The 15,347-nt window shown below is 38.0% G+C and overlaps 1 protein-coding gene across 1 annotated transcript in view; it reads right to left on the bottom strand.

Annotated features, from left to right (window-relative positions):
• Positions 1-15,347, bottom strand: part of TBC1D22A (TBC1 domain family member 22A) — a 456,657-nt gene that overhangs the window by 415,025 nt on the left and 26,285 nt on the right. The window contains exon 4 of the mRNA XM_065417476.1: positions 14,898-15,077. Coding sequence (XP_065273548.1) covers positions 14,898-15,077 — 180 coding nt within the window. The remainder of the gene's footprint in view (positions 1-14,897; positions 15,078-15,347) is intronic.

The following is a 15,347-nucleotide window of genomic DNA, read 5'->3' as shown; positions in this document are numbered from 1 at the left end:
TCCCTCACTGACTTCCATGCCTACCACATGGCAGCAAGCATGGCCAAACCATGTTTTACTGGCATCCTAGGTGAAGGATTTTTTCGTGTTCTTCCAAATCAATGTGAGCTTCTTTCTTTTCTTCTTTTTGAGGGGTTCCATCACCTCTTTTCTTCCCACATATTTCTCATTATCTTTCACACATTTCTCAATCTAATTTCTTGCCTTGATGTCCCCATCTCTTCCCATGCCCATTAATAAGGCAAAGATTGTCTATTGGTCAGCTTGGCACCTCCTTCAGTCCATGCATTATATAGGAGTTCCTGGAGCACGGGACTCATGAACAGATGATTTTCTATAATGAAGCACCTTCCAAAGTCATGGAACCACCAGATGTGTAGTGCTGTAGACACTGATCTCTTCAGCCCCAGTCCTAAAACTAGGCTATTCTAAAATTTAAAAAAAAAAAAAAAAAAAAAAAAAAAATCCACATAGGAAAGATTGTATGGGGCCATATAGACACAGAATGAGTCTAATCCCACTCTAATTCAGTTGCAAAGGATATAAATTGTTTATAGTCATAAATACACAGAAAATTTGGGTGAATCATTTTAATTGTTTAAAACATTGGGATATCAGAGTAACTACAGTATTGGAGCTACAGTCCTCCAAGACTGAAGCCCAGGTGGATTGCAAAAAAGGCAAATATGGAATGGAATTCTATAGTCTGGAACTATTCCGCTATTTGCAAGCAGAAGCCATCATTTCTGACCTTTACCTCTTGAGTACTAAAGAAATATACTCAAACTCTTATTTGGCAATTTATGTATTAAAAAGATTTGAGTTGCAATTTGATCTATATTTAAATTTACTCATTAAACTATTTTTCAATAGCCAAATTATTCTAATACGGTCCCATAGCTAAGCAATTGACTCACTGTCACTAATCTAATGCCTAAGATCTGTCCCAAGAAAAAAGCTGTCCTGATATTTCAACTTGCAAATATAAAATACTCGCCCAGAAGTCGTGCTGTTTATCTTCACATCAAGTGTATATTATGTTTATCAAGGAACAACTTTAAGACTATAGCTCCAACAAACATTTTCCTTAAATTTGTTTGTAGAATCATAAGACACTCACATGATTTCTCATCTTCAAAGTAATCGTAATAGGGATATGAGTTGATATCACCATTTTACAAGTATGTGCACAGAGGTAAAGCAGTTACATGCCAGGATTAGAACTCAAGAGTTCCGGTCTTCCAGACCTCTGCTCAGACTGACTAAGTATAACTTCCAAAAGCAAGACTCCAAACCTAGAAAAGTCACCATCCCTCTTTTCAGCTGTTTCACTGTTCTTTTAAGTATCTTTCTCTGTAGTTAAACCACTGCAGCTGCGCTTTGGTGTGGACACTACCTACACTGACAGGAGAGGTTCTCCCATTGGTGTAGGTAATCCACCTCCTTGAGAGGCAGTAGCTAAAACTGTCTACAGCGGGGGTTAGGTCAGCATATCTCCATCTCTCAGTGGAGTGGATTTTTCATACCCAAGACCCATATGCCAACGTAAATTCCCAGCGCTTTGTTAAGTAACTTTGATTTACATTCTACAATAATCAATTTGCTAGCACCAGCTAACTCTTGTTTCTGTTTACAAGCCAACAATTACTCTGCAGAAACAAAAGGTGGGGTATATGTTTAAATATCATAAAAGAACGTGGTATGTAATTGCCTCAGATTGACAAAATTCATTTAATGGTAGAATAATTAGTGCATTTTGCTTTACTACAACACATAGCAGTGAGTCACACGTTTCTTCCAGTTATGTTTAAAAAATATATTTTAAAGGTATTATGCTTAAGATGATACATCAATGCAATTAAAGGTACAAGTTATTCATACTGAATAAATGTTTCATAGAGCATGATTTTGACAATAAAAATATTGGATTACTGACATTAATTTGCCAACTTTTTATTCCTGAGAGCTATCATTAGTAGGTGACCCACTGTGCTTCAGTATTTGGCTTACAACTACTACAAGTTCATCATTCTCTCAGTTTCAAATAAAAGCATAGTATTTTAGAAGTTGATTTTAAGGAACCCAACAATTTGTCTGTATGCATTATTCATTTTGTGACACAAAACTGTTATTTCACTGAGATTACTGTAAATCACTATATTAAGTGATGGCTTGCATGAACAATTAAACGACAGATATGATAAAACAGATTTATAAGCTTTATGTTCCAATAACAAATTCCTTGGATAATTTAGGTGTACAGAGCTAGAAAATTCTTTCAAGACAGTAGATTCATGGAACTGCAGCTCCCCCAACAGCATTTTAAAAAACACGCAGTACATATAGAAAATAGCTTTAATAAAGGGCTTGATATTACCATGGTAACCACAGCAACTGGTTTCTAAAATGAATAATAGCTCCGTTAGGTGCTTCATTACATCTTTTTCAAGCAAATACTGCTCTTAATCTTCTCAATGGAACAAAGAGTTATCTGAATGCATACAGAAAACTGAAAATAAAGTCTGATACAATGTTCTGAATATGAGTTAAGGCCTTCTTCAGGAATGAATAAAGAAAAAAGTAAGCCAGGTTAGCTAACAGAGGTAGAAAGTAGGAGAATTTAATGAGAAGCGAAACAGATGAGGTGGATATTAGAAAGTAAGTAAACATTAGGATTAGGAAAACAAAGGAGCAAAAGTCACTGAGAAGACCATTAAAAAAGAAATTTCATGTAGGAAAGGTGATAATCCAGAGTAAATTGTCAGAATAAATTACGGAAAATGCTTACCTTTCCTGCAAAAAGTTTAAGCACGATTACAATTATCCAGCATCACCTCATGCACTGTGCAATTCCCCATCCCCCTCAATTATTCGGTTATTTTCATTTCAGATCTATTGAACCAGTTACTAATTGTATAATGTTTAAGAGACTGGGCATTACTAAAATATTTAGTCTCTATAGATAGAACGCAGAACTTGTCACTCAACAGTTCCTCCTGCCAGATTCAGCAGGAGTTAAATGAAAGAGTCAATTGCCCAATTTCCTTAGAGATATTGACACCACCCGCACCCCACCAAAAACAACAAAAAACAAAAAAAAACCACCTGTTGTAACAGGGGAGAATGCTCTGAGATACCAAAAATATATGGGCAAGACCCCATATTTCTCTTGCTTAAGTGTAGAAATAAGGACTTGTTTAAATTATGTGAGTTCAAGTTTATATAAACATTTTATATTAACTTATAGCAAATGAACAGTGAGACAAAACTGAAGTGTTTACCACTGTATTAAAATTCCACATTACTAAGCTATCAAAACAATTACCAAAAGAGATTAAGAAAAACAGATTCAGTGTTGGTTTTCTAAAAATCTACAATCAATCACATTTGAGAGATATGAAACATCCAGATGTCACAGGGGGAGAGGGGGGGGGGGAAATCAGTGTCACACCTTTTTATTGCCAAAATATATGCTAAAGAGTTTCTTGACACATCTACATGCAACTAAGGGGAACCAAGGTAGTACAGATGTAGTCTATCAACCCCCTGAGGTACTTAAGAGCTGAGGGGGTTTTCAAACCAGGAATCAACTGACAGCCCTACCAGACTGAGTGACCTCAGGTGCCATGCCACACCTGGCCAAAAGGGATGCCATTGCCCCAACACACTGGCTCACAGGGGCCTATAGTGCAAATGTGGAAGGTAAAGTTAGAGAATTCCACACACCACCATTTCATTTCCTGATTATAGCCAGGGCCCTGTGTATTCCATGGTCACAGAATCTGACATGGAACACATTCCTTGCCAGAGAACTGTGCTCCTAAAACTCAGCTTTCATTTACAAAAAAAAAAAAAAAAAAAAAAAAACACATGTTTCTAGCCCTTTTGATTGCAGTGATAACCTTGAAAACAATCTTGGAAAACCATTGCAGTGAATCTGCAGAGTCTGCAATGGTTGTCTTTGAGATGTGTGAACTGCACCATTCATCTCAATCAGGGTCCTGTGGACTCTGCAATTCAACCACAGAATTTGGTATTTTCCCAGGATGCCATGGAATTCCCCATTTGCTGCAATCAAGAGCCTGATACTTTGTTTAGTGTCTCCCTAACCTGCCAGGACCTGCCTACAGCTGCTCACTAGCTTTCCTCCCAAGGAAGAGATATTTGCATTTATTTTTCCTAAACTGTTTAATGGACCAAGGCCGAAGGGAGCCAGAGATGGAGTTCACTTTGCTGCTGGGGAGGAGGGTTTTGGGGTCCTGATTCTCATTTTTGAATGCAATACCGCTAGTATATACAATGAAATATAATAACTAAGTTATTCTAATATTTCACACCCACCATTAGCTTGGCATTAGCTTTTATTTAGCTTTTCAAGTGCCTCATCCATACATCAGCAGAGCACCAAATACTACTGTTGAAATCATGGGAGTCATAGCCTATAAGATAATAAGAGTTACAAGTGTTCCGCATGCTCTCAGGATCAGGCACTATAATGCTTTCACCTTCCCAATCCCCCATCTCCATTAATCAAATTCTTTAAGATTTTATTCTCTATCTTCTGAATCCATTTAACTGAACGTGAACACACCTCAAGTCAACACTGTTAACCCCCCAGACTACATTTAGGAAAACAATTTAAATGGCCATAATTACCCAATTATTGATCTGTCAAACTCACTTCTTGAGGTTGGGAGACAGCGGAGGGTGCTCCACACAGATCCTCTCCCAATCCTATCTTTTAGGAATTTTGCTAAGTCACGTATCCTGTACTGCACTTCCAGTTAAATACAAAAGTAATAATGAAACTTTGCAAATATGCTTATGTTGGAAGATTTGTTCATTCAAATATTCTTTCCTGTGCTTTTCACACTTAAAAGCATCTCTTGGGCTTTTCTTTTAAATTTAGCCCTCAAACCCTACTAGCATTTAGTTTTCAAGTAAAAGGTAAAAGCTAAATATTGCAATAGACAGTCCAAGTATATAATGAAAAAGAAAAAACTCAGCCATTCTTACTGCTAGGACTCTGGTAGGAGCTGGAATTCTTACGTTGTGCCTGTGTAGGAAATAAGTGCTTCTACCATTGATTCTGCAGAGTGATTAACCTGAACTACATTCAGTAGTTGGTGCACATCACTCTTGTTGTGAAAGAGTCAGGTCACTTTGTATATAAAATTGAGCAGATTTGAATCTGTCTGCATGTGTGAAGGTCGAGCATTACCTGGAGGGGTCCACACTACTGTTGTTTCAGCCGGTATCATTCACAGGTTCTGGAAGTGTAGTGAGAACTTCAGACCAATTCTTTGGATTCTTGTCCTTCTGGCTAGAGAAAGCAGGCAGAAGGGGGGAAAACTCCTTTGCTGGTGGTGATAGCTAACACTTCACATAAAAGGCAGGGTGTAAACATGCCAAATCCTTTATAGGATGCAGGCGTTCAGCCTATGCTCAAGAAATTATCCTTTGATGTGAAGACTATCCAATTATTGACTGGGATCTAGTTTTCTGTTTCTGGTTAGCACTGTGGCAAAGGTTGTGGCAAGACATACATCCAACTTCTTTTAACCTCCACCACTTGTTGCACTGACCAACATTCTCCTAGCAATATAGAGACTGAGTGTCCATGCTGAGATAAGGTCTATCAGCTGCCTTCAATATTGTACATCGTATGGAGTGCATAATATAAGTGTGGTCCTTGGTGGGAGTGGACAGGGCTGCCCTCAGGTGGCTTTGCTCCCTTCTCTCAGAAATCCTATTGGCAATTGGTTTTCTGCCACAAAGGTTCTTGTGTGATGCCATCATGGGATTCTATGTTGTGCCTGCTCACATTCAGTGTGCAAGACCATCAGAAGTTAGTGAGGAGATACAGACTAAAGTATTTTTGGCATGCTGAAACTCTCTTCCCCCCTCCATTTCATCCAGAGTGAGGAGTATAATCGAGTGTCTATCAATGATTGGGTCAGACTGGGGCACAGATACAAAGAAATGCTCAAAGTTCAATTCAAATAAAAACTAGGGTATTCATGATAGAAGATCTGGCTGAGATTATTTTCAGTCCTGATGGACTATATCCATCATTTATTAATGAAGTTTCAAGTTTGTGGTGGGTCCTGTTAGATTCCAGCTGCTTTGCGATGATCAAATAACAGCAGGAAGACAGCTTTTTCCATCTAGCATCTCTTCTACTTACAATGTCACCTGAAAGTGAGAACAGGCATTCACATGGCACTTTTGTAGCTGGCACTGCAAGGTATTTACGTGCCAGATATTCTAAACATTCACATGCCACTTCATGCTTCGGCCACCATTCCAGAGGACATGCTTCCATGCTGATGACAGTCGTTAAAAAAAATAATGCATTAATTAAATTTGTGATTGAACTTCTTGAGAGGAGAATTGTACATCTCCTGCTCTGTTTTACCCACATTCTGCCATATATTTCATGTTATAGCAATCTTAGATGATGACCCAACACATGTTGTTCGTTTTAAGAACACTTTCACTGCAGATTTCACAAAATGCAAAAGAGGTACCAATGTGAGATTTCTGAAGATAGCTACAGCACTTGACCCAAGGTTTAAGAAGCTGAGGTGCCTTCCAAAATCTGAGCAGGACGAGGTATGAAACATGATTTCAGAAGTCTTAAGAGAGCAACACCTCTGATGCGGAAACTACAGAACCCAAACCACCAAAGAAGAGAATCAGTCGTCTGCTGGCGGCATCTGACTCAGATGATGAAAATGAACATGCATCGGTCCGCACTGCTTTGGATCGTTATTGAGCAGAACCAGTCATCAGCATGGAGACGTGTCCTCTGGAAGGGTGGTTGAAGCATGAAGGGACATATGACTCTTTAGCACATCTGGCACGTAAATATCTTGCAATGCCAACTACAATAGTGCCATGAGAATGCCTGTTCTGACTTTCAGGTAACACTGTAAACAAGAAGCGGGCATCATTATTTCCCACAAATGTGAACACACTCATTTGTCTGAGCAATTGGCCGAACAAGGAATGAGTGGACTTGCAGGCTCTAAAGTTTTACATTGTTTTGTTTTTGAATGCAGTTATTTTGTACATAATTCTACATTTGTAAGTTCAACTTCTATGATAAAGAGGTTGTACCACAGCACTTGTAATGGGGGAATTGAAAAATACTCTCTTTTATCATTTTTATAGTGCAAATATTTGTAATCAAAAATATGTGAGCACTATACAATTTGTATTCTGTGTTGTACTTGAAATCAATTTATTTGAAAGTGTAGAAAACATCCAAAAATATTTAAATAAATGGTATTCTATTATTAACAGCGCCATTAATCAAGATTAATGTTTTTAATCGCACAATTGCAATTTTTAATTGCTTGACAGCCCTAATTAATATTCTGTCTTGATACCTAGCTTTCATATTTGTCCTGAAAATAAGGGTTGATTGTGTATTATATTTGAAAACAGATGGTAAAGTGAAAAACCAAGATGAAGGCTAGAGGAACAATAGGAAGAAGAAACAGAGAGGAAGAGTAGTGAAAGTAAGATCAATGTAATCAGAGAAGCAATGCAAAATTTCAGATAATTATTGGTAGGCAAACAGGGAATAGATTGGAAAAAGGTCACTCATGGCAGGCCAGAGGAGGAATAGTGACATTGTTGGGTTAAATCCTACGCTCCCTGAAGTCAATGGCTAAATTCCCATTGACTTCAACGGCACCAGGGTTTCACCAAGACAGACAGGAAAGAGTAACTGGAATAAGAGATCCAATCAGAAATACAAGATAAAAAAAAATAAGAGCAAGACAACCATTTCATCAGAAGAAACATGATGGAGGTTTATGTATTTTTAATACAGCCAAGAATATGGGTGAAGGGAGATTTCACCCACCTACTCAGACAGATAGTGACCAATGCAGTAAGGGAAGAAATAAACCCAACAATAATTTTGTTGACACAGTAGAAAAAAAAAACTTTCCATATATAAAAGCACTGCTCTTTTTTTTTTTTAGAAAGGTATTATTTTGCTTGAAGAGAGGAAATGAATTGAAGATTAAGTGATAATGGAGCATCTCTGAAGAAATTACTATAAATTTGTAAATTAAAACTAAAATGAGACCAATAGGAGAAAGATAAGACTCAGTTTCAATGACCCAAGTTTTGAGAGGATTAGGGAAGTATCAATGAAGTTAAATGGGAAAAATTAAGCAAGAGAAAACAGAGAAGGCAATGATTTCAAAGCTAAATTACTAAATCCTCAAGCGTAATATCTGTTTATTTGCATCAGCCTTTTAGACATGCAAATACAAAAAAACATCGAGTAAGAAGAGTAAACTGAACTGTTCAAGAGACAAGGCCGTTTTTAAGGAAGTCTGAACTAATTCCTTTAGTGCAAATATTCTTCATTTCATAATTTATCATTTCATATCTAATTAGCATCTGGTTAAATACTAAAATCATTTGGCATCATCTGAAAATATTTTATTAAGTTGAAGGTTTGACCACTACTGTTCTGATTAAGCAGCCAACATTATCATTCACCATTGAACTAAATAGATTTCTTAGGAAACATCTCAATAAAGTAGTCATCCCAATTAAATGTATCCCAGTTAAGTAGATGATATAATAATTCACATCGGAAAATTAGGGAAATATCCAGAAAACTACAAACCATGATACTCACTTTTAAAACCATGACACTAATCCTCCTAAACATACTCAACACGTGAGAAGTTATTGAAGGATAGTTAAAATAAAATTCCTTTCATAGATTCATGTTATTTTAAAAGCAAAAGCTTCTCTGCAGTTTGATATAGTACTGACCTTCTAGATTAGGTCTGTGTATTAAGTAAAGGGACAAGCATGTTGAGCAGATAGTAAACTGACTTGAACATCAATGAGATGGGGTATTTCTGGATTATAAGAGTTTGAAAGAGAAATGATTAGTGGCATGCCACATGGATCAGTGCTGGGACAGATTTTGTTCACTTCATACTATTTATCGATGACCTGGAAGAAGGCATGTGTACCACAGGGATAAATTACAGATCAAAAACTGTAGAGGGCAATAAAATTCTAAATGACTTGGACAGACCAGGAGCAGAGAGAGATAAATTGCAAATGAAATTCTGTGCTGAGAAATTAAAGATAATGAGGCTAAGAACAAAAAAAACAAAAAACAAAAAATCAAGTTAAAAGTTGCTGTTATTGCAAAAATGCAGTTTAATTTGAAAAAGTTTTAAAGGACATAACAGGCCTTAATTCCAGCCTACCATGTCAATGAACCATATAAAAGGGACAAGGAATATTTATGACAATCACTGTATTTTACCAGGATTAAATCTCCATCCTAGAATGTGTAAATATCTGTAAACAGGAGACGGAATCCACTATCAAGGAGGAAGTACCTTACTCACCAACTTACAGCTGCTGCGATAGTCACGGAATCTGTGACTTCGGTGACATCTGTGACAGATTTGCAGCGTTAACTCTGCAACCTTGTGATCGAGTCATCTCCCAGGATCCACATATTGGCAAACATAGCAGTGCATATATTTCTTTTCCCTCAGCAATCAAGCTATTTGCATGGTCAGTTCCAAACCTCCACATTGTGTGTCTCTGGAAACACCCATATTAATCTGCCCCAAGATCAGGAAGTAGCCACTTGATCCCCCTCCCACTGATGCTAGTAAGATACAGATTCTCAAAACAACCAATCCAAGGATTGCCTACCACTCTGTCCACTCTCCCATCCAACCCCTTTGCATCTACAAGCCCTCTTCTTGTCATCCCCTTTCCCTCCTCCCTTCCCCACACAACACACAGTCCTCTGTCTCCAGTTCCTCCCCCAATATATCAAAATTTTTGGTTAAACCAGCTGCTGACTATTCTGCTGCATTCATTGTAATCCTCCCCATAAAATAAATACATGTTATAACAGACAACTGGAAGAAAGTAATGAGGTATTAAAATTTTTATTGCACAGGTGTACAAAGGTTCAGACTAGAAACAACAGTGCTGGGATGTTCAGCGTGTGCAAAGGCATTGGCACATTCCCTCAAACTAACCAGGCAAGCAAAGAAACTCAGCTTTTTTCCTTTATTGGTTCATATGCAATATGAAATCCTTCCAAACTGCACATCTATGCAAGCAAAGCAGTGAACACATTCCTAAGTACTGTTCACAGTTTGGGTCACTCAAAGATTTAGTGGGTGCCATGCTGTGATAAATAAGGGGGAGGAGGGTGGCTCCCTTTTATGGACACCCAGCCAGCAAGCTCTAAAGTCCCTCTTGGTGGCTGTTCTCTGCTTGCTTTACCTGTAAAGGGTTAAAAAAAATCCCCAGGTAAAGGAAAGGGAGTGGGCACCTGACCAAAAGAACCAATGGGAAGGCTAGAACTTTTTAAAGTGGGGAAAATACTTCCCTTTTGTGTCTGTTGTGGTTCTCCAAGAAAGAGGAGAACAGGGCAGCAGTTATGCTGTGAGAAGCTGAAGGCCAGATAGGAAAATCACCAAATCATATCTAGAACTACCTATTTAACAACCCAGATATGTAAGTAGATCAGGAATGTTTAGAAAGACGTGATTAAGTTTATTTCTGTTTTTTTCTTATGACTAGTGGACTCCCCTGTGCTAACCCCAGATGCTTTTGTTTGTTTGTTTGTAACCTTTACGCTGAACCCCCAAGAAAGATAATTTGGGTGCTTAATTTTTGGAATTGCTCTTTTAAAATCTAGCAATAGCCTGAGTTTCAAACGTATTTTCTTTTTGTTCTTAAAAAAGGTAAATTTTATTAAAAACAGGATTGGATTTTTGGTGTCCTAAGAGGTTTGTGCATATGTTGTTTAATTAGCTGGGGGCAACAGCTAATTTCCTTTGTTTTCTTTCTCAGCTCTTCTCCGGGGAGGGGTGAAAGGGCTTGAGGGTAACCCACAGGAGGGAATTCCGAAGTGCGCATTTCTCGGTTCCAAAAAGGGAGTTTTTGCATTTGGGTGGTGGCAGCATCTACCCATCCAAGGTCAGAGAGAAGCTGTAACTATGGGAGTTTAATACAAGCCTGGAGTGGCTGGTATTAATTTTTAGAATCCTTGCGGGCCCCCACATTCTGCATTCTAAGTGCCAGAGAGGAGAATCAGCCTTGACACATGCACTCTCCATAATCCCCAACCTGGGAGAGCTGGGGAATGCAGTAGGTTGGGATGAAGTGTGGTTGGAATGCACTGACAAAGCTAGGGGCTACCATGCCTACCTGTCACCTGAGCCCCCAACCTGTCTGGCCATCAATCCCCCTTTATCCCTCTCCCCATAACCTCCCACCCATCACTGCAACCCAAACCTCTTCTCCCCCATCCTTCCCAGGAAGCACTCACATGACTAATTCCCCCCCCAAATACTCTGATTACGTTCCTCCCAATATAAGGTGCCACCAATGACTCTCAAATTACAGCAACATCCAGCCACTCAGTTCAAAACTCCTTTTGCCTTCAGTGAGGGCTTGTGATTAATTTATCCTTAGTTATGTTAACTAAAGTTCACAGCCTTCAAGAGGTCTTATTAGAGCCATCATTAGTACCTCTCAGTTCGACAGTACAAGGCAGCAGAAAGCAACCATTTTTGAGGAGGATCCTGTAACTCAGGAACCCCTTGGTCAAATGACCCCAAATTTGCATCACGAACACTACCCCATGTGGGACACGACATTTCAAAGCAATCTGGATAACCATTTGGATTTTAGAGCACTTAAAAAAAGTCAAGCTACATAAAATGGCAGGAATGGCTGTTTTTCCATGTATTGGTGCATGGATTTTACAACGTCTCCACTAGGACAGTGGTCTTCCAAGTGTGACTGAAGGGATTTCAAGAATAGCTATACTACTTTGTGTTTCAGTTTGTTGTTACTTATTTCTCCAGTTATGATGGAAGCAAAAGCATTGAGATAAGAATGTGTCTGTGTTGGATATTTGATTGTCTAATAAGCTAGCACTCCATTTTTTTCATCCTGGAGCCTATTATCTGGCTCCACCACAATCGCTTTTTCAGCAATTTCCTTCAGCACAAGGTTCTCTTGACTTTCCCAGAGTACTTTGGGTTTACATTTGACGTTCAATAACCTCTTTTTCAAAGGTTGTCTTTGCTGCAACAGTGAGATAAAAATAAGCATCTCCTCCAACTCCCATCCCCAGAAAGTTCTGGTAGTCCTCTCCCAGAATCAAATTGCATGTGGGCATATAGCTCAGTAGTATTAACAGGCTAGGTCTACTATATAGAAATTATAGTGTCACCAACAACATATGAAAATCAGTATTGCCCACGTAAGTTCTCTTTATCAATAAAAAGACCCCCCCCCCCCCAAAAAAAAAAACCCACCACAGCTCTAGATTTATGAAGCAATGCTACTACCAATATCTGAGCTACAAACAAAAAATTTTATTTATAATTCACTATTGCTCTTAGTTTTAACTCACCCTTTTAATATGATGAAGTTACATTTATCAAGTTAGCTTTGTAGAAACAGAGGAAGAATGGTAGTGAACACAGGTCCACACTAATTAGACTGGATGAGGTGTCAAACAAAACTGCATATGAGCAGATCTGGAAAAAAGGACTTAATCTTGATCCTGTTTAGTTCCAAGAAAAATATTGAGAAACTATTCAATTCCTTTACATGTAGAAAGCAAACAGCATAACTGTATTTCCTACTTCTACATTTGTAATAGGAAAAGGTAAAAGTATTATTTTTTCAAGTTTAAAAAGAGTTCAACAGGAAAGAACAAGAACCAAGTTTTACTTATGATTATATGGATGCAACTCGCATTGAAGTCAGTGTGACTGCACTAGTGTAACAGCAACAAAGCAGAATTTGGCCTCAAACATTTAAGTTATTTGTGCTATTCATAACAGATTAAACTACAGGTATACGGCCAGTATGTTGACTGTATGGGGAAATATTCAATGCACACATGCATTTGCATGTATTTGTCTAATTATGTTGTCAGAGTTAAATAGGTAAGGCTAAATGTTAAAAAGATCCAATACTCATTTTATAATCTTACTTCTCTTATTAAAATACTCTGTTTTAATAGGAAATGTATGATTCTATGACTGTTAAGGCCTATTGCAACTGCATCACTCAAAGTTATTACTGTTGCCTATATTATGTACTCTAAAAAGAAATATTAGTTCCTGCACCTTTTAATTTAGTTACAATAGAATTTAAAATGTCATAAGATGTTACGTGTTCATTTCATATTGATCTGCTTGTAATGCTGCTGCCTTTTATTGTTCCTTTATGGGCATCAACAAGTCTTGTGTATTAATCTACGCCATAAGAAGAAAAAAAAACACATAATGACTTTGACTGAACAGAATACTTCTATATGGCAGAAGTTTTAAGAATATGAATCCTAACAGCACATTAAGATTTTCTGTCAGGGTCTTGGTCCATGATTAGGGCTCCTAGGGCACTACAGTAATACAAATAAATAAAATAAATAATAATATAATGTCAAAAGTTTGCTAAGCACTTGATAGGTAAAAGAAAAACCCGCATAGCAAAGACCTTAAGCTCTAGATGTGGATACGGTAGGCTACTGCTATACCCATCCAGTAGGCAGAAAAAATTGATGAAAAAAAGATTAAAGAAACTATTTTCAAAGGAGGCTAGTACCTGCAGTTCCCATCAAAAGCATTTATCCCGGGACCTCTAAAACAGTCACCACATGGCTGCAAAGGAAGGCAGTGGAAGAATTGGGATTAGCAATCAGGGGCCAGTCACCTCAGGAACTGCAAACGTGCATTTCTCATTGCTCTCCACAAGAGTTTCATGCACATATCTTCCAGGATGATCCAGCTCAAGGAAATCACTATTCCTAGTTCCATTCTTATTTTTGATTTTTGCCAAAGATCTATGTGGTTCGGAAGAATTTAATCAACTTCTCCAGGTGCAGTATAATCTTTCTAGCCTCTTTAGAGGCTCACTTTTCTGTCTTGGAAGTTAAAATGAATCTCAGTGATTCTGTTGCAACTCTCCATATACTGAAAATGGCTATGACTTTGGAGAAGCCCTTGGGAAGTAGCTGACTACTACATTTCCTATAGCCTGCAACTCCAGGAGGTTGGTGCGGAGATGTGAACAACTTGAAGAGCTCTTGCTCACCTCATATGGCAATTATTTCAGTAATGTCATCTTCATGTTTTTTGTGCATTAAGTTACAGAAACTGTCAGATATTAGTATAACATATACAAAAATGGTACTGGTATGGCAGATACTATCTATTATTAGTCCTTGAACTTAGAGAATGCTCATATGGAAGACAAATAGTGATACTTTGATACTATATAGCACTTCACTTCTCGACTCCTTTTCTCATTTACACGAGTTTGGATGTACCCATAATTCTTCCAGTCAATGGCACAAGTTGGTTGGTCTTGGAGTTCCAGTCCATTGCTCTTCAATCTTTTCTTGACATAGAGCAATCTTATTTTTAAGTGTCAAATACCACCTGAATTATGCTTTCCAATATCCAATCTACCCTCTGTCTTCGGTCTCTCGTCATTTGTTTCCACAAGTTATTCCAATAAAAATACTCAGTGAGTTATTTGGACATATAGTGAAATAAATACTGCGAGGAGGACAGGGCAGATCAAAAAAGCCACATTATATCAGGTAACAAAAGAATTTAAACATTTTGATGTACACAAATGGTATACTACAAGCATTAGAACAAGATCACAATTGCATCTTAAAATTCTCAACTCAGCCAGCTCAAAACTGGAAACACTAAGTGATTAGGAGAGCAACTGTAAAGTCTCACTCACATCATTATATAATATGGTATGTCAAATTGCAAAAATAATCAAAGTAGGAGTTCTTCTGTTAAAATCCACATAGTTTTTATTTTTAAAGTACTTACCAAGATTTGTGTTAGGACCAGCAAGTAGTTGCTTAAATTTGTCTAATCTGAATGCCTCTCTTTCAGTTAGTGCCGGAGTAGCTAACGTATTGTCGTCTGCCTCTTCACCCTCTAATGGATCTGTTGGAGCATGTGGAAGGGACTGTGACCTCTGCATGGAAGAATTTTCACTAACACTCTCTACAACAGAAAAAGGAGAGTATTAGTAAAGCCCCACTAATTTAGAGATTCTCTGGAAGTCAATTTAGGCCACCTGTAATCTGGTCTACACTATGACTCCAATCAATTTTAAAAATAGAATCTTGGGGGAAATATCCCCAGGGTAGACCAAGCCAGCAGTCTCAACTGCAGATGGCTTCTTAGATTTAGGAGAATCAGAGTTTTTCCTCCAGGAGCATTCCAGGCCTCACAAGACCTTCAATAGAGCACATCAATCTGGGATGTCATACC

Source organism: Emys orbicularis, chromosome 1 (assembly GCF_028017835.1).
Source record: "Emys orbicularis isolate rEmyOrb1 chromosome 1, rEmyOrb1.hap1, whole genome shotgun sequence".
NCBI classification, from domain to species: Eukaryota; Metazoa; Chordata; order Testudines; family Emydidae; genus Emys; species Emys orbicularis.
This window is presented reverse-complemented; position numbering and strand designations above follow the sequence as displayed.